Genomic DNA, 17,649 nt, shown 5'->3' on the forward strand with positions numbered 1-17,649 from the left:
CAGGTGATTCTAATGCGCAACCAAGGTTGAGAACCACTGATCTACTGTATAGACCACCCTTCCCCTGCGGAGGTCGATGTCCAACCTGCGTCCCCCCAGCAGATGCCTCTTTCCCAAGGCCCATTTCTCCCGTCTCCTAGGTGGCTTGCCAATGTGTGGTCCCGGGTGGACTCTGAAACTGCTGCCCGTGCACAGAGGGTGAAGGGAGAGGGAGCCCACGCCAGATTAGCAGGTAGCAGGGTTTTGTTTTCTAATTTTGTTTTTCAATGACCGTTTACACTCCTATTATTTTGTATCCGTTTCAGGGGCACAGCAGAGTGGTTAGGGGGCAGGTTTAATGAGCAAGAAGAGAACTTCAAGGCTTGTCCGGGGCAGACACAAGACAAGTCCATCTCTGCATCCGCCCACCAGAATCTGAGGTCTGTACGGAGCTCCAGCTGGGCTCCGCCGTCCGGCGGGCGCAGCAACACATCGCCTCCTCAAGGCTCCTCCTAGAAGACCGCTCCCACTGTGCGAACGGTGCACAGAGCATACATTCCAAGCACGGAGGGGTGAGGAGCCAGGAACACTGAGCCCCAAGTTAAGCGCTACCCTGTGACCCCCGCCCCAACTCCGTCCCTGTAATTTATTAAGAAAGAAAGCCAGGGCCCTAACTGGTTTGGCTCGGTGGATAGCGAGTCGGCCTGCGGACTGAAGGGTCCCGGGTTCGATTCCGGTCAAGGGCGTGTACGTTGGTTGAAGGCACATCCCGGGGGCGTGTGTGTGTGTGTGTGGGGGGGGGGGGGGGTAGAGGGGGTGGGGGGGCTGGGCAAGAGGCAGCTGATCAATGTTTCTACCTCTCTATCCCTCTCCCTCTCTGTAAAAAATCAATAAAATATATATTTTTACAAAGTGACACCTCTTCACTTTAAAAAAGAAGGGAGGGGAGGGGAGGGGCGGGGCGGGGAGGGGAGGGGAGGGGAGGGGGGGAGGGGAGGGGAGGGGAGGGGAGGGGAGGGGAGGGGAGGGGAGGAAGAAAGCCAGGTGTTCTGCCTCTGGCTGAAGCCAATCTTTCAGGGTAGCGGGGAAACGGGCCGACTTTCCAGCTGGCCTCGCCCTCCAGCACACAGTCCCCCAGCGGCTCAGATCTCGGCCCCGCCCCATGAGAAATCTCGCGAGAATCCCGCGCCTGACGGAAAGCAAGACTTTTGGCCTTTCCCGGATTCCGTAGCTCAGAGTCGCCATTCTTAGCTAGTGCTTCCGGATTGCATCTCGGGAAAGCGTCAGTGGTGTAGCCCGTGGAACCAGACCCCGGAGGTACCAGTAAGTAGGAGACCGAGCCGAGCCTGAGTGCCGGCGTTTAGTCCCCTCCTTTGAGTCCTTGAAGGCCCTGGTACAGCTTACAGGAGGGCCCCGAATTTCTGCACCCCGCGCCCTATGACTCAGGGGCTCATGTCTAGTTTCCTCTCCCGGGATTTTGATTCAGTTCAGCGAGCTCACCTCCCCGTCTGAGGAGGAAACCGAGTCCTAGAGCACAGCCCCGAGGCGCGGTGTCCCAGGCCCCGTCCCCTCCCCCGGTTCCTGTCGGTTGGCACAGACCCCCTATGTCCCCTGTCTTGGGTCCAAGGCCCCGTACGGACACCCCCTCAGTCACCCTCTGCTGGTCTCCCTGACTGTCCACAGGCCTGGGCAGCATGGCTTTATTCCGGTCGGGCCTCCTGGTGCTGACGACGCCGCTGGCCTCCCTGGCCCCTCGCCTGGCCCCTATCCTGACCTCTGCGGCCCGGCTCGTCCACGACACACTCTATGTACACCTGCAGCCGGGCATGAGCCTGGAGGGCCCGGCCCAGCCCCTGTCCACCCCGGTGCAGGCCACGTTTGAGGTTCTGGATTTCATCTCGCACTTCTATGCTGGCGCCAACGTGCACCCGCACCTGGACATCAGGATTCTGCTCACCAATATCCGGACCAAGAGCGCCTTTCTCCCTCCCCTGGCCAGCTCCGTCCAGAACCTGGCCCACCCGCCGGAGGTGGTGCTGACTGACTTCCAGACCCTGGATGGAAGCCAGTACAACCCGGTCAAGCAACAGCTAGAGCGTTACGCCACCAGCTGTTACAGTTGTTGTCCGCAGCTTACTTCGGTGCTGCTCTACCCTGAGTATGAGCAGGGAGGACTGCCTGTGGAGGTCTCCTTACCCTCCACCATCAGGCCATCCTCCCCCGTGGCCAGATCTCCAAAGCAGCCCGTGCGTGGCTACCGTCGCGGGGCTGTGGGTGGCACGTTTGACCGCCTGCACAACGCCCACAAGGTGTTGCTCAGTGTCGCCTGCGTCCTGGCCCAGGAGCAGCTTGTGGTGGGAGTAGCAGACAAAGACCTCTTGAAGAGTGAGTGGGGGAAACACTGGATTAGGGTGGTGGAGGACCCCCAAGACTCCTTTTTAAACAAATATATATTTTTATTGATTTCAGAGTGGAAGGAAGAGGGAGAGAGAGAGAGAAACACCCATGATGAGAGAGAATCATGGATCGGCTGCCTCCTGCAAGTTCTGCACTGGGGATCGAGCCCGCAACCCGGGCATGTGCCCTTGACCCGATTCGAACCTGGGGCCTTTCCGTTCGCAGGCCGACGCTCTATCCACTGAGCCGAACTGGCTAGGGCCCCGAAACTCCTTGTATTGTGCCAGTAGTACCAAGGCTGAGAAAGGGTCGGGCCATCCATTACTTTCTACCCCTCCCGAATGTCACACACAGTGCCGGACACTCAGTTGGTGTTAAGGAAACTTCGTTAAATGAATAAAAGCAGCCTTTTCTCAATGTGTAATCTGGTCACCAGTCAATCAGAATTCCCCCCCCACCCCAAACATGGAACCAAGGAGTCTGCATTTTTTAACAAATCCTTGAACGCCTCTGTCTGGCTCTGACGCCCACTGGCACTGCTAGTTCTCTGGACACGTGCCAGCCCTTGCACTGACGATTGGGCTTGCCTGCTGCCTGCCCCTCATAGTTTTCCCATCACAGACCACATCCCAGTTTAGCCCTTTCTTCCTGCCACCCACCTTTGGAGACAGGATGCTTAGGGACACTTTTCCCCAAACTGGTCCATCCTCTTCCTCCCCAATAAACAGATCTCACTGTTCTGGGCTCCTTCCTCAGGCAAGTTGCTCCCAGAGCTGCTCCAATCCTACGCAGAACGTGTGGAACATCTGAGTGAGTTCCTGGTGGACATCAAGCCCTCCTTGGCTTTTGATATCATCCCCCTGCTGGACCCCTATGGGCCCGCTGGCTCTGACCCCTCCCTGGAGTTCCTGGTGGTCAGCGAGGAGACCTATCGTGGGGGGATGGCCGTCAACCGCTTCCGCCTTGAGAATGTAACCTGTGAGGGAGATTGGCAGAGGGAGCGGATGGGGATGGGGAAGGCTGTTGTGGGGAGGGTGCTGTTGGAAGTTCCATGACCCCAGAGGAGGGAAGAGGGGGCCCAGGGTGGTAGAAAGAGGCAAGGAGGCACTGGTTCCCAGGTTGTCTTCTGAGGGAAGCTCTACCTCTGGAGTAAGTAGGGGAGGATAAGGGGGCAAGTTGGTGTCAGGGTTTGCCCTTCATCTCACCCCTTTCCCTCCCCTCACCCCTCCTTCTTTACTTCAGGACCTGGAGGAGCTTGCCTTGTTCCAGATTCAGCTACTGCACGACCTAAGCCACAGGGAAAATGAAGAGGACAAAATCAGCTCCTCCAGCTCCCGCCAGCGAATGCTGGGAAACCTGCTCCGGCCTCCATATGTAAGCATGTCTTTCCTTCCCTCACCCTCTTGGATAGGCTGGAAATGCCAGAAGGTGGAGACTGAAGGATTCAGCCCAAACATGAGCCTGAGGACCCTGGTAACTAGGGTTCCTTTTATCTACCCCCAGGAGAGGTTTGATCTCCCTCCTGGTCTCTACGTGATTGGGCTGACAGGCATAAGTGGCTCTGGAAAGAGCTCAGTAGCTCAGCGGCTGAAGGGCCTGGGGGCATATGTCATCGACTGTGACCAGCTGGGCCATCGGGCCTATGCCCCGGGTGGTCCTGCCTACCAGCCCGTGGTGCAAGCCTTTGGAACAGGTAATGACTGGAGAGGGCGGAGGAGGCCTGAAGTGAGGAGATGGCCGAGTCTCCTTGCCCGATCCTCTGTCTCTGTCCTCTAGACATCCTCCATAAAGATGGCATTATCAACAGGAAGGTCCTGGGCAGCCGGGTGTTTGGAAACAAGGTAAATACACACCTCTCCAAAGGTTCTCCACGGCCATAGGCCCAGGGGTTGGGACCCAGTGGACTTCTCTGGGCTGGCTCCATCTTCAAGGGGAGTAACCACTGCCCACTCCCTCCATCCTGCTTCTCAGAAGCACCTGAAGATGCTCACGGACATTGTGTGGCCGGTTATCGCCAAGCTGGCCCGAGAGGAGCTGGAGCTGGCTGTGGCTGAGGGTGAGTCAGAGGGAGGTTGGGAGCGGCTGAGGGGCACAGTTACGCAGATCCTTTCCCTGGGAGCTTTTCTGCTCCAAGCCAGACCACCCACGTTCCCAGGGACCATGTTTCATTGACCCTCTGACTGGTAGCAAGTGATAGGGTACTGCTGGTAGTGACTGGAGTCTCCCTACAGGAAAGCAGGTATGCGTGATTGAAGCTGCCATGCTGTTTGAAGCCGGCTGGCAGAGCATGGTGCATGAGGTGTGGACCATTGTCGTCCCCGAGACTGAGGTATCTGGAGCCCACCTGCCACCCCATCGCCATTGCAGACTCCATCCTGCTCTGAGCCAGTTGGCTGACAAATGTCATGTCTGTACCCAGGCTATACGACGAATTAGGGAGAGGGACGGCCTGAGTGAGGCTGCAGCTCAGAGCCGGCTGCAGAGCCAGATGAGTGGACAGCAGCTTGTGAACCAGAGCCACGTGGTGCTAAGCACCTTATGGGAGCCACATGTCACCCAGCTCCAGGTGGATGCCCAGGGAAATGCTGGGTTGTTGGGAGGGAGTCTACAGTGAATGCCCACCTGACTGTCTTTTCCTCACAACATTCTGGTGCCCAAAGGTGGAGAAAGCCTGGGCCCTCCTGCAGAAGCGCATAGCGAAGAAGCCATACTGATAATGAGTTTTCTGTGGGGCCCGATTGGCCCCTGGAGCTGACAAGAGATCATCCAGTGGTGAGGAGGAATGGGGGCTTCCATGCTCACCCTAGCTTGGGCCAGCGGGCTCTGAGCTAAGCTGGGTGGGCCAGGGCCTGGTGGACACAGAAGCCTACTCAGCTTGCCGGTGTTTGACCAACACTAAGGATGTGGTCCTGGGGAACAGGCCCCTCTGGCATTCCAACCCCATTCTTGCCTACAGGTGTCTGATACCTAAGGCTAGTAGGGGAGCAAGGGGGGAAAGGGCAAACAATGGAACTTGTAACAATTAAAGGTCAGTGTTTCCAGGTGCTGTCTGTATGGTGTCTGCTTCCTGCTCCAATGCCTCTAGGTAACTTTGGGATCCTTGAGCCACAAGTGCAGGACTCAGGCCTGAGCTGGAAGCCAGGAGTGCAGTGGTTAAGAGCATGGCCTTTGGAGCTATCCAGACTGAAGCCAGCCTTGGCCCTGTCACTGAGCAGCTGTGTGCATTTGGACAAGTCACAAACTTGCTAGGTTCCTCGGTTTCCTTATCTATAAAGTAGCATAACTTGGCCAATAGGCTCTTTGGAAGTATTAATTCCACAAGTGCCCCGCTGGATCCTAGGCTTGACGTTGGAGGACCACCCTTCCACGCCAGGCCGGCCTCTGCCGTCACACAGCCGGCAGCCTGGTGGAGCTGGACGAGGTGATGGCTGGCCGGACTGGTGGGCCGGGAGGAAGGCAGCCCCAGGGCCGCCTCGGCCTGGCCGTGCGCCTGTGTGTGCACAGCCGTCTGCAGGCGTTCCTGCAACAAGCCTTTTGAAGGGACCCCCTTCACAGAACGCGCTGCTGGCCGCCTGCCCCCAGGGAGGGAGACCAGCAGGGTGACCCCCGACAACGCAACCTGCGTCAACCCCCCAGGGGGCTCAGCACACTCCGCGGGTTCGGCTTTCCCTGGCTGCGCACGCACGTCACCTTCGCCCCGCCCTTTCCTCCTTGGCCGCGGATTGGCTGGTTTGGGTCACGTGAGCGTGCCTCGCTTTTCCTGGCGACGAGCGGCCGGCCGCCGGCTGGTTTCCGGTGCGGTGGGTCGGAGATGACGGAACCCGGCGCTTCTCTGGAGGACCCCTGGGTCAAGGCAAGCTTCACGGGCGAGCACGCCGGGGAGGGGAGGGCGGGTCGGGCGCGTCTACGTAGGGGGTCCGGAAGGTGAGGGAAGTCACTCCGGTGCTAAAGTACCCCCGCTTCCGCCCTCCGGGCCCGGGGGCTCCAGAGAAGACAGCTCGCCTCCCGCGCGTGCTAAGGTGGGGAGGTGGCTGAGGCGTGTGTGCGCGAGTGTGAGGGCGGGTTTGGGACGGGGAGGTGGCGGTGTGGGGCGGGCGGGGTCATGCCGAGGGGCGGCGCTCCCACGACCTAGCCAGTCTTGGCTCTCGGGGAAAGCCTTCCGTTTCTTGTGCGCGCCGGTGTGTGTCCGTCCGTCCTTCCTTCCATTGCCTGCGCACCTGCCTGTCGGTCCGTCCATTGCCTGCGCACGTGCGTGTCGGTCCGTCCATTGCCTGCGCACGTGCGTGTCGGTCCGTCCATTGCCTGCGCACGTGCGTGTCGGTCCGTCCATTGCCTGCGCCCGTGCGTGTCGGTCCGTCCATTGCCTGCGCACCTGCCTGTCGGTCCGTCCATTGCCTGTGCACGTGCCTGTCGGTCCGTCCATTGCCTGCGCACCTGCCTGTCGGTCCTGTCATTGCCTGCACACCTGCCTGTCGGTCCGTCCATTGCCTGCGCACCTGCCTGTCGGTCCGTCCATTGCCTGTGCACGTGCCTGTCGGTCCGTCCATTGCCTGCGCACCTGCCTGTCGGTCCTGTCATTGCCTGCGCACGTGCGTGTCGGTCCGTCCATTGCCTGCGCATCTGCCTGTCGGTCCGTCCATTGCCTGTGCACGTGCCTGTCTGTCCTTCCATTGCCTGTGCACCTGCCTGTCGGTCCGTCCATTGCCTGCGCACCTGCCTGTCGGTCCTGTCATTGCCTGCACACCTGCCTGTCGGTCCGTCCATTGCCTGCGCACCTGCCTGTCGGTCCGTCCATTGCCTGCGCACCTGCCTGTCGGTCCTGTCATTGCCTGCGCACGTGCGTGTCGGTCCGTCCATTGCCTGCGCACCTGCCTGTCGGTCCTGTCATTGCCTGCGCACCTGCCTGTCGGTCCTGTCATTGCCTGCGCACCTGCCTGTCGGTCCGTCCATTGCCTGCGCACCTGCCTGTCGGTCCGTCCATTGCCTGCGCACGTGCCTGTCGGTCCGTCCATTGCCTGCGCACCTGCCTGTCGGTCCTGTCATTGCCTGCGCACCTGCCTGTCGGTCCGTCCATTGCCTGTGCACCTGCCTGTCGGTCCTGTCATTGCCTGTGCACGTGCCTGTCGGTCCGTCCATTGCCTGCGCACCTGCCTGTCGGTCCTGTCATTGCCTGCGCACCTGCCTGTGCGCAAACGATTGTACGCAGAGAGAATGGAAGAGGCCTCCTCGGGACGGAGGTCTGACGCGCTTTCCTCCCTTGCTGGGTGCCGCAGGTGGAGTATGCCTACAGCGACAACAGCCTGGACCCCGGTGAGTGCCTCCCCACCCACTTCAGCCCTGTGGGTTCCCTTGGCCGCCACAGCTGACCGCAGCCCACAGTCTCTGAGCCTGACACAGTGAGGGAGGAGCTGGAGCACCAGGGCAGGAGGCACGGGAGGGTGATCCTAGTCCCCTCTGCTGTGGAACAGGGAAGAGGTGGAAATAGTGACAGCTGGTCACTCTCACCCTCATCAAGCCCAGGCGTTGCTTTGTGAACCAGCAGTACCATTGCAGGCCAGTGGGGCAGTTTAGACCCAGGGACAGGACCCTTGCAGATGGCTCTAGAAGTGGCTGGCCCCGTACGGCTAGCTTTTGGTTTAAGGGGAGAGGTCAGCATTTAAGGATCAGGGAGCAGTGGTGCCCACAGGTGTCTGAAGGCCTAGCAGTGTCTCCCCCCACCACCCTCCTTACCCCTTAGTGATTGGGGCCTCTCTTTTCCAGGGCTTTTTGTAGAAAGCTCCCGCAAGGGGAGTGTAGTGTCCAGAGCTAATAGCATCGGTTCCACCAGTGCCTCTTCCGTCCCTAACACAGGTAGGCAGCCACATACCCCGTCTGGCGGGGCTCAGCTATGCCATCATTTTAGTATCTTTCTTAGGATGCTCTAGCCATCCACGTGGGGTGCTAGAGCCCTAGTGCTAGACACGGGGTCTCATCATCATTTACCTCATCTAGAATAAGTTCCCGTGTCCATCTGCTACCTGGGCACTACGTTCTTTTCCCCAGTTGGGGACAGGTGGATTAGCTGGGTCTCCCTGGGCCCCAGATTGATCTCTTCCTGCCCCCAACTCTGAGCATAGATGACGAGGACAGTGATTACCACCAGGAGTCCTACAAGGAGTCCTACAAGGACCGGCGCCGGCGAGCACACACGCAGGCCGAACAGAAGAGGAGGGATGCTATCAAGGTGATTGGGGAGGCCTCAGCCAGCACAGGAAGGCCCTGCACATTTCAGACTCATTGTGCCCTGACCCCATCAGACAGGCCCAAGCGACCTGGGGGCAGCTAGTCGTCCCCGGACATGAACACCTCCCTCCTTTATTTTGTGAGAATGGGACTTAGTGTCATGGAAGAAAAGTTTGTGCTATTTTGTCTTAACCCCTCAGAGTTAAGGAATCTATTTCCCTTGCTCTCTCCACAGAGAGGCTATGACGACCTGCAGACCATCGTCCCCACCTGCCAGCAGCAGGACTTCTCCATTGGCTCCCAGAAGCTCAGCAAAGCCATCGTTCTGCAGAAGAGTATGGCGAGGAGAGCACTGGAGGGGTTGGAGCAGTGGGGCTATGAGCAGGCTAGCCTTAGACCCGCTTTTGGCCTGACTGTGCTGGGTGGTTGTAACGGGAGACTTGGGGAACGGGGAAAAGGGAAACAAGATCAGCCTTGTCCTCTGGTTGATGTCCTCTATGCCCACAACCTCTGTCCACCTTCACCCTAGCTATTGACTACATCCAGTTTTTGCACAAGGAGAAGAAAAAGCAGGAGGAGGAGGTGTCCACCCTACGCAAGGACGTCATGGCCCTAAAGATCATGAAAGTGTAAGTGCGCCCAACTGGGAACCAGGGCTTCTGAGGGGACTGAGGCCCACTTCGGTTCACTCCCCCTTTTGTTCAAAGGCCACATCAGATAATATTCTCACTCCCTCCGGTGGCCACATAGAGGCAGGAACCTGTCCCCCAGTAGTCCCTGATAGTAGACACTAGAAAAGTCTGTTGGGTTAATGGAAGGTTAAAGAAGATTGGTGTCTTTTTTTTTAATATATTTTATTGATTTTTTACAGAGAGGAAGGGAGAGACATAGAGTTAGAAACATCGATCAGCTGCCTCCTGCACATCTCCTACTGGGGATGTGCCCACAACCCAGGTACATGCCCTTGCCCGGAATCGAACCTGGGACCTTTCAGTCCGCAGGCGGAGGCTCTATCCACTGAGCCAAACCGGTTTCGGCAAGATAGGTGTCTATTTTTAACCTAAAAGCAGTATCTAGCTTATGAATATATCCCCAAAGCTCTCTAGGAATCCCCTTGGTTGGGGGAGGTACTGGGTCACCCTCTTACCCTCCTGGCCTGGTAGAGCTGCTGTAGCACCTCAGCCCGGCCTGCTTGCTTTTAGGAACTATGAGCAGATTGTGAAGGCACACCAGGACAACCCCCACGAGGGGGAGGATCAGGTTTCCGACCAGGTCAAGTTCAATGTGTTTCAAGGCATCATGGACGCCCTGTTCCAGTCCTTCAATGCTTCCATCTCCATGGCCAGCTTTCAGGAGCTGTCGGCTTGTGTCTTCAGCTGGATTGAGGAGCACTGTAAGCCTCAGGTATGGGGCAGCAGGGGCCACAGGGCCTGGCGGCTTCTCCCACCTTTAGGCAGTGACCCAGCCATTTCGAAAAGCAGGTAGCAGACTTTAGGTTTCTTCAGGGTGTTTCTGCAGCTCTCAGTACTCGTCCCCCCTTTTGCTTTCTAAAGTTTACATTTTCCTGTTACCGTTTCATTTATCAAGTATGAGCTGAGCACTTACTCCTATAAGGCCAAGTTCTGCCTTGGTTTAGTCCATGTTGTGGCCACCTTGGTCACTCCTCAGCAGCAGTATGTAAGCCCCATCACTTGAAGCAGAATTACATGGGGTTTTTGGAAAGATTTCTAGCCCCAACCCCAGGCCTACTAAGGTAGCTTTTCCTGGAGTTTACTTGTAATGATGTGGTGTGTTGATGGTATTAAACTGAGTCTTCTGCTTTTGAGGCCTAGTTGCTTCTTCTGGGGCTTAAACTTGTCTCTCAGCTTCTCTTTTCAAACATTTTTATTATGAGACACTATTTTTTTTTTTCTATGAGACACTTTAAACGTACTGGAACATCAAGAGAATTTACACTGAATATTCATATATCACCCAAATTCTACCATTAATATTTTCCATATTATCCCATAGCTGTCCATCTCGCCAACCCTTTCTCCATCCTGTTTTGGGAGCATTGCAAAGTAAACTGTAGACATTAGTGCTTCCCAGGGGCTCCCCCCATCCCCCCCGCCAGAAAGAGCGCACCTGGTCAGGTGTCCCAGACAGCTCTCTGCCCTCACCTGAGCATCATCTCTTCCTCTGCTGCCCTCAACAGACCCTACGGGAGATCGTGATCGGTGTCCTGCACCAACTGAAGAACCAGCTTTACTGACCTGCAGAATAGCCAACAAGAGGCCTCAAGTCTCCTACTTGGTCACAACCACTGGGCTTGTGAGATTGGACTGCGACACCGCACACCAGTCAGCTGGTTTCTCCTTCATGTTTCCTCCCCTAGCCCCCCTCATCCTCAGTGGGGCTGGGGTGTTTGTGAAAGCTTCTGATTAATTTATTATATTGACTATAGAGCTCGAACCTACCCAGTCTTCCCCCCATAGAAGTCCTCAGAATGGAGGTCTGCTCTGGGGGCGCGCGCACGCACACACACACACACACACACACACCCCTTTCCTAAGCGTCAGAATTCAGCACATGATCTACACATATTTAGAAACTGTTTGCCTGTTTTGGTATCTTGGGTGACAGCTGGCCCAAGTTTGGCCATTTTGGCAGGAGTCGCTCGGGAGGAATGCATTAAGAGAAAAGACTTCCACAGCTATGAAGGCTGAAAGGCCGCTCATGCCTAGGCTAGAGCTGCCTGGTCAGCCCGAGGTAGAGCCACAGCTTTCTGGCCGGCTCAGGCTCGGCTGCCAGGGTCCTGCTCCTGCTGTTGACTCTACCACCTCTTCGCTGCTCTGGGCAGCAGACAGAAGCAACCTTCCACCTACTCCTGCCCTGTCCCCACAGGCACTGGCACTGCTCAGCAAAGTCAAATGTGACAAAAGTTTTTATTTTTCTAAATACCAACAAAAGTTTTGCTGAAACTACAATTTTAAAAAAATTAGCTGGGCCTTAAAACCACCCCCAGCTTTCTGACAGATGTATCTGGGTCTCTACCATCTTTCATGTGCTGCTTACATTTCTGCCAGAACTTGGGGGTGGGTGAAGGCCTGAGGTATATGGAACCCAAGAGAGTCTGGGGTGCAGCCCTGGACTCCTTGAATGCTGTGTATAATAGCCTCTCTCTACCTTTGTCCCCCAACTTCCCTTTTGCCTTCCTCAGATTTGTTATCTGGGAGGTTTGATTATCTAGAGGAAATTAAATATTTTTATATCCAATTATATTACAATAAATATTGCCAAATGCTTTCCTTTAGTTTTGTTCCAAGTCTAAGTGTTACATTCTAGACCATGTGATGAGTGTACCCATCGACTCTGGATGACAGCACTCCTTCCCCTCCCGCTCTGGTTTATGCCCCGCTCCCAGCTGCCCTGCTCAAAGGTTGAAAGCAGCAACAATAAAAACGCTGGCAGCCAGTCTGGGACTCCGTCCCCGTCACCCGTCCTACCACGGGGGCCCTCAGGGGTCTGGGAGCTTGACATTATAATCTTCATCTGTCTCTATCCCAACTTCCTCCTGTGGGCAATGAGACAAGTGAATGAGACCTATTTGGGCGAAACCCCAGGGGAGCAAGGAAGAGAAAGAGAACCACTTACAAAGAACTGCTTCTTACTCTTGGGGTACCCTTCCAGGATTGCATCACACAGCTCTGTTGCCTGACAAGAAACAAGACCACCCCTTTGCAGATGGGCAGCACTTGGCACTGCCTAACAGATCCATGACACGGCAGCAGTTTCTCGGGGGGGGGGGGGGGGTATTTTCCAGGGCCTGCCTGGGAACTCCTGCACTTACCATCCTCTTGCGCTTCCTCCACTCCTTGCAGTACTTCTGCTTCTCGCTGTACACCTAAGCAGGGGGAACAGGTTTCTCTAAGCCCTTAGCTCCACAGCAGGGCAGCGGCTGGGGTCAACTCTTGTGCTCACTTCTCTGCACAGGCTGCCTGCTCTCCCAACTCACCTGTTCTTTCTCCTCCGGGGTCACGTGGCTGGTGGCTGCTTTGATGTTCTTCAGTCTCTCTGTGTAGCCAGCACATTCCTTCTTTAGCTCCTGGATCTCTTTCTGCATCTCCGGTGTGGTCAGGGCACTAGTTAACTCCTTCAGCTCTGAAACCACATCTCCCTGACATCACTTGCTGTCCCCCAAGGAAGGGGTTCTCTTCCAGTGGGTACTCCCTGAGGCAGGAGACCAGGCCGCTCGCTCTGGGTTTTACACCCAGGGTCCAGAATGGGCCCCTTATTCTAGAAACATCCAGGAAGCTGCAGCCAGGGAAGTGTGAGAACAGTATGCTGACGATCACGATAAGGAAAGCAGATGCATGTCCTGCCCATTTGAATTTCAGAAGCCATCAGCTGTCATTTCTCTGAATGTAATGCTATGGCAGCCCAGCAAAGGGATCCTCACTGCACTGAGACAACAATGCAGTCAACAACCCATTTCCTCAGTAATCCTGACCTCTGGACAGACCCTGATGCTAGCGAGGGGCACCCTCCGAACAGCCCATTCCTACCAGCCTCCATTTGGCGACAGCTCTGCTGCAAGCTCTGCACCTTGGCAGTGAGGGTCACGATTTTGGCATCCAAACTTTGGAGGTCAGCATCACTCACCGTGTCAAACTGGTCCTGCCAAAGACAAGAAGAAAAGTGGCCCGATGTGTGGCCCCACATCTAAAAGGCAACATTCAGACACACTTAGGAACCTTCCGAAATAGCAGGATTGTACTTTTGAGAGATCATTCAATTTAGTACTGAGCCCAACAATGAAGTATCAAAGTTGAAACCTAATGCCTGTCCTCAAGGGGCTTCTAGGTTGTCAGGAGACTGAATAGGACAAATATGTCAGTTTAGTGGTCAAAACTCTCACTAGGCTGAAGGAGGAAAGGAACGTTCTTCCCACGGTGATGACTGAACGAGGGCTTCCACAGCAGGAAGAGTCTGGATAGGCAGGGGCGTGGTGGGAGGGATTTCGTTAAGGGACTCGAGGAATAAAGTCTGAGGAGCCCCTCCCATGAGACCAGCTGCTGGAAAAAGGACTGTGTTGGGGCTCAGTGGGGGTCTCATCAGTTGGTGAGAGGAGCAGGTTAGAAAGGATGTGAATCCAGCCAGGGCAGCCTGGACTCTACATTAAGGCAATGTTAAACCTTTACAACAAGAGGCAGCAAACGACAGCCTGGAAGCCAAATCCTGCATGGTTTTGACAGTTGAGTAGCTGTGGCAAGAGACCACCTGGCCTCAAAGTGTAACAATTGTCTGGCCCTTTACAGGAAAAAAAATTCCAACTTCACCTTTAGGGGACCTTCAACAGAGTAGTAACATAATGAAACCTATTTTAGGAAAATTTGTCTTGATGGTGATTTGATTCAGTTAAACAAGTATTTAATATCTACTGGATGTTAAATACTGTGGGGTGCTAAGGAAGCTAAATGAGAAATGGGGTCTGTATTAGGGCAGTTTAGTGGGGGAGACAAGTAAAAAGACAATTATACTACAGTATGCCTCAAGAGGTAAGCCATTAGCTCAGAGCACCCAGAGAAAGTTTCTGGAGAAGGTAATGCCTGAGTGAAATTCTAAAGGATGAGTAAGTTAGCTGGGCAAAGAGGTATAAGAGGAAGAAGGGACTAAAACACTCCAGGCAAAGGAAAGACAATGAGCAAGGATACAGGAGTAAAACCTATTTAATGGTCTAGCATCAATGGATGGAGAAATAACAGGGACAGATGAGGTTAGAGGCAGGCTGGGGCCAAGTCTCCAAGTGCCTTTTACCTGTTCCAGAGGCACAGGATTTTAGATAGAAAATGTCATGACTAGATTTTCATGAACACAGATCGCTCTGGCTGCAATGTGTGAGGAGACCAGGAGATGTTAGGATATTGCAATAGATGAGGAGCATCTGAGCTAAAGCAGTGATGGCATGTGGGTTCAAGAAGGGGAAAATCAGCTGGACTTGATGGCTGGCTAGCCATGTGAGATACGGGAGGTTAAGAATGACCCTCTCATCTCGGGCTTGGGTGAAGAGTGATTCCATTAAGAAAGAAGAAAGTGTCTGCTCTCTCTCTTTCCGGACCTGGTGGAGCAGAAGGCGCCATCATGGGAGTCGGCATCCGCCACAACAAAGACCGAAAGGTTCGGCGCAAGGAGCCCAAGAGCCGGGACATCTGCCTAAGGCTGTTGGTCAAGCTATACAGGTTTCTGGCCAGAAGAACCAACTCCACTTTCAACCAAGTGGTGCTGAAGAGGTTGTTCATGAGTCGCACCAACCGGCCATCTCTGTCCCTTTCCCGGATGATCCGCAAGATGAAGCTTCCTGGCCGGGAGGGCAAAACCGCCGTGGTTGTAGGGACTATAATCGATGACGTGAGGATCCAGGAGGTGCCCAAACTGAAGATACGTGCCCTTCGTGTGAGCAGCCGCGCCCGGAGCCGCATCCTCAAGGCTGGCCCTGGACTCCCTCAAGGGCTGTGGCACTGTCTTGCTTTCTAGTCCTCGAAAGGGCCGCGAGGTGCACAGGCATTTCGGCAAGGCCCCAGGAACCCCCCACAGCCACACCAAACCCTATGTGCGATCCAAGGGCCGGAAGTTCGAGTGTGCAAGAGGCCGCCGGGCCAGCCGCGGCTACAAAACTAACCCTAAATCCTATCATGTTATTAAAGAGGTTTTGGATGCTGAAAAAAAAAAAGAAGAAAAAAGAAGGAAGTGTCCTAGATGGTTTGGCTCAGTGGATAGAGCGTCAGCCTGCGACTGAAAGGTCACAGGTTCGATTCTGGTCAAGGTCACATGCCCAAGTTGCAGGCTGGATTCCCAGGCGGGGGCATGCAGGAGGCAGCTGATCAATGATTCTATCTCATCATTGATGTTTTGTGTGTGTGTTGTTGTTTTCTCTCTCTCCTCCTCCCTGAAATCAACAAAAATAAAAATAAATAAAATGAAAATAAAAGAATGTGAGAGGAGCCAGTAGGGGAGAGATGAAGCCATAATGATTCTGAAAGACATCCATTTGGAGGTTTGGGCTGAAGATACAAAATTAGTGTGTCTAGGAAGGCGGGCGGAGACAGAAGGAAAGTAATTTGGCAGAAGGTGGTTCTAATCTAGACGATTGGGAGTAAGAACTTCCAAGCAGAACTGGATCTTGGATTTTCTGTCATCATAGTTTAAGTATGGAAACCCCATGAAGTTTGGATCACAGCAAGGGAGTACACACACTGACTTAAAGGATGGCTGGGGCCCCCTTAACGGCGTAAGACAGCGGCGTTTCATGGATTGCCTCAGTTCTCCCAGAGAGGGTTCATACCAGAGTGGGGCTGACTCATCTAAATTGGGCTCGCACGCGGGGCGGGGCGGGGGGTAATCTGCGCAGACTTCCCTCACCTGGTCCGCAAAATAGATCTTCTGCTTGCCGTACATCTTCTCTTTAATCTTGCCTTGTTGGGCCAGCTGCTCCAGCGCCTTCACCACGGCCTGGCAGGGTGGAGTGCGGGGCAATCAGTGACTTCGGGCCGGGCGGCCAGTGTTAGGGGCAGCGCGCGACCAGCCTTAGGAAGCCCAGGGCTACAATGGCCGACTCGAGGGGTCCCCAGGGGAGGAACCCCGGGAGCGGGTCCTCACCGCTTTGCCCAGCCCGTGTTCCCGCTGCAGGTTCCCAAACACATCCTGGGCGCTGTAGGGCCGGTTCTGCTCCTGCAGGTACTTCAGGAGGACCCCGGGGGCTACGGGAGAAGACACAGGGGCGGGGTCACTCAGCCGACCCCCGGCCCCCTTACCCGCTCCCCTCCGGGTCTCCCCGGCTCCCGAGGCCCCGTACCGCCAGTCGCCGCTTCAGCCCTGCCTTTACTCATGGCCTTTCCCGCCGCCAAACTCCGAAAGCAGGACGTTACAGTTGCTCCGGGCAACGGCTTCTTCCGGCGGCGGGAGGGGCGGGCCTCGTGCGGCGACAGGCGGAAGAGGAAGCCTTCGCGAGGAACGAAGCGGACCTTCCGGGACCCCGGAGCGGGTTTCTGCCCGGAGCTAGGACACCGCGCACCACCCCGTGCCTGGGAGTCCGCAGAGGAGGCGGGGCACACACTTCCAAGCTTCCCCTGCTCCCCCCCGGAACGGAAGCCGGAGTACATCACGCCTTGAGCTTGTGGCCCGGCCCCCGCGGCGGCTGAGCAGGGCCGAAGGTTCCGACGGGAAACCTCGGGTCAACGCCCGCTGGGCCGTCGACCCGCTCAAGGTCACAGCGCAGTTACCGTCAGGGCCACTAGCCCACGGCCCGAGGCCCTTTGCCGCTAGTCTTATTTGTAAAGTAGGAGCCAGGGTTGCTTGCAGAAGGGTGATCGTAGACTTAATAAGTAAAACACCCTGGAAAGAAGTCACCTTTGTTTGCTCGTTACCGAGCTCCGCACACAGGGGGCGCTCAACTCATGCTGTGGTTTGAACGCCAGGGGAAGGTAGGGCTGCGAGGGGGCTCTTAAACCACAAAGCTTTTCGAAGTTTCCTGTTGGCTGAGTCAATTTTATGGCAACACCTGGCAGGTACTTTCCACCCTGCCCACAGTGGCCAGTGGGACGAAGCTTAAAATAAGTATTTCTAGTTTCTGAGGTCAGGTGAAGGCCAAAAGAGCAGCTGTCCCTGCAGCTCAAACAATCCTGAGGAGGGACCCGGTGTTACTTTTTAAAGCCTTCTGTTACCTAAAATCTCATTAGCCTTTGGGATATACTTGTCTCCACACGTTTGGGGAGCAGTATCGAGCATCAGATGCCCTGGCCAGTGTGGCTCAGTTGGTTGGAGCGTCACTGGGCACCGAAAGGTTGCTGGTTCTGTTCCGGTCAGGGCACATACTTAGGTTGCGGGTTTGATTCCTGGTGGGGGTGTGTACAGGAGGCAACCAATGTTTCTCTTACATATTGATGTTTCTCTTTCCCTCTCTGAAATCAGTAAAAACATCTTCAGGTGAGGATTAAAAATCAAAAAAGAATTAGAAATGATGGAACAGAAACGATGGAACTGCAGGCTAGATGCTGGCCGAGAGTGCCAGTT

The 17,649-nt window shown here is 55.4% G+C and overlaps 3 protein-coding genes and 1 pseudogene across 4 annotated transcripts; 3 read left to right on the forward strand and 1 right to left on the reverse strand.

Annotated features, from left to right (window-relative positions):
• Nucleotides 1–1,152: 1,152 nt before the first annotated feature.
• Nucleotides 1,153–5,422, forward strand: COASY (Coenzyme A synthase). The gene is made up of 10 exons (XM_059670221.1): nucleotides 1,153–1,302; nucleotides 1,663–2,364; nucleotides 3,133–3,347; nucleotides 3,619–3,750; nucleotides 3,880–4,069; nucleotides 4,153–4,217; nucleotides 4,348–4,432; nucleotides 4,608–4,705; nucleotides 4,796–4,942; nucleotides 5,037–5,422. The coding sequence occupies exons 2-10, from the start codon at nucleotides 1,674–1,676 to the stop codon at nucleotides 5,088–5,090; spliced, it is 1,677 nt and encodes a 558-aa protein (XP_059526204.1). The 5' UTR covers nucleotides 1,153–1,302; nucleotides 1,663–1,673; the 3' UTR covers nucleotides 5,091–5,422.
• Nucleotides 5,423–5,563: 141 nt separating this feature from the next.
• On the forward strand, nucleotides 5,564–11,893 carry MLX (MAX dimerization protein MLX). 2 transcript variants are annotated; one of them, XM_059670230.1, is made up of 8 exons: nucleotides 5,564–6,229; nucleotides 7,650–7,686; nucleotides 8,137–8,226; nucleotides 8,493–8,599; nucleotides 8,834–8,933; nucleotides 9,128–9,227; nucleotides 9,801–10,002; nucleotides 10,796–11,893. In XM_059670230.1, the coding sequence occupies exons 1-8, from the start codon at nucleotides 6,188–6,190 to the stop codon at nucleotides 10,850–10,852; spliced, it is 735 nt and encodes a 244-aa protein (XP_059526213.1). In that variant the 5' UTR covers nucleotides 5,564–6,187; the 3' UTR covers nucleotides 10,853–11,893. The 2 variants fall into 2 exon arrangements, with proteins under 2 accessions (XP_059526213.1, XP_059526214.1); XM_059670231.1 differs by lacking the exon at nucleotides 8,137–8,226.
• On the reverse strand, nucleotides 11,242–17,561 carry PSMC3IP (PSMC3 interacting protein). The gene is made up of 8 exons (XM_059670229.1): nucleotides 16,433–17,561; nucleotides 16,237–16,337; nucleotides 16,000–16,089; nucleotides 13,146–13,257; nucleotides 12,596–12,741; nucleotides 12,431–12,484; nucleotides 12,235–12,294; nucleotides 11,242–12,154 (listed from the first exon to the last, which is right to left on the reverse strand). Exons 1-8 carry the CDS (start codon nucleotides 16,737–16,739, stop codon nucleotides 12,098–12,100), a joined length of 927 nt encoding a protein of 308 aa, XP_059526212.1. The 5' UTR covers nucleotides 16,740–17,561; the 3' UTR covers nucleotides 11,242–12,097.
• On the forward strand, nucleotides 13,613–15,391 carry LOC132218668 (large ribosomal subunit protein eL18-like; annotated as a pseudogene).
• Nucleotides 17,562–17,649: the final 88 nt, after the last annotated feature.

The sequence above is a fragment of the Myotis daubentonii genome, chromosome 16 (genome assembly GCF_963259705.1).
Source record: "Myotis daubentonii chromosome 16, mMyoDau2.1, whole genome shotgun sequence".
Classification (NCBI taxonomy): domain Eukaryota; kingdom Metazoa; phylum Chordata; class Mammalia; order Chiroptera; family Vespertilionidae; genus Myotis; species Myotis daubentonii.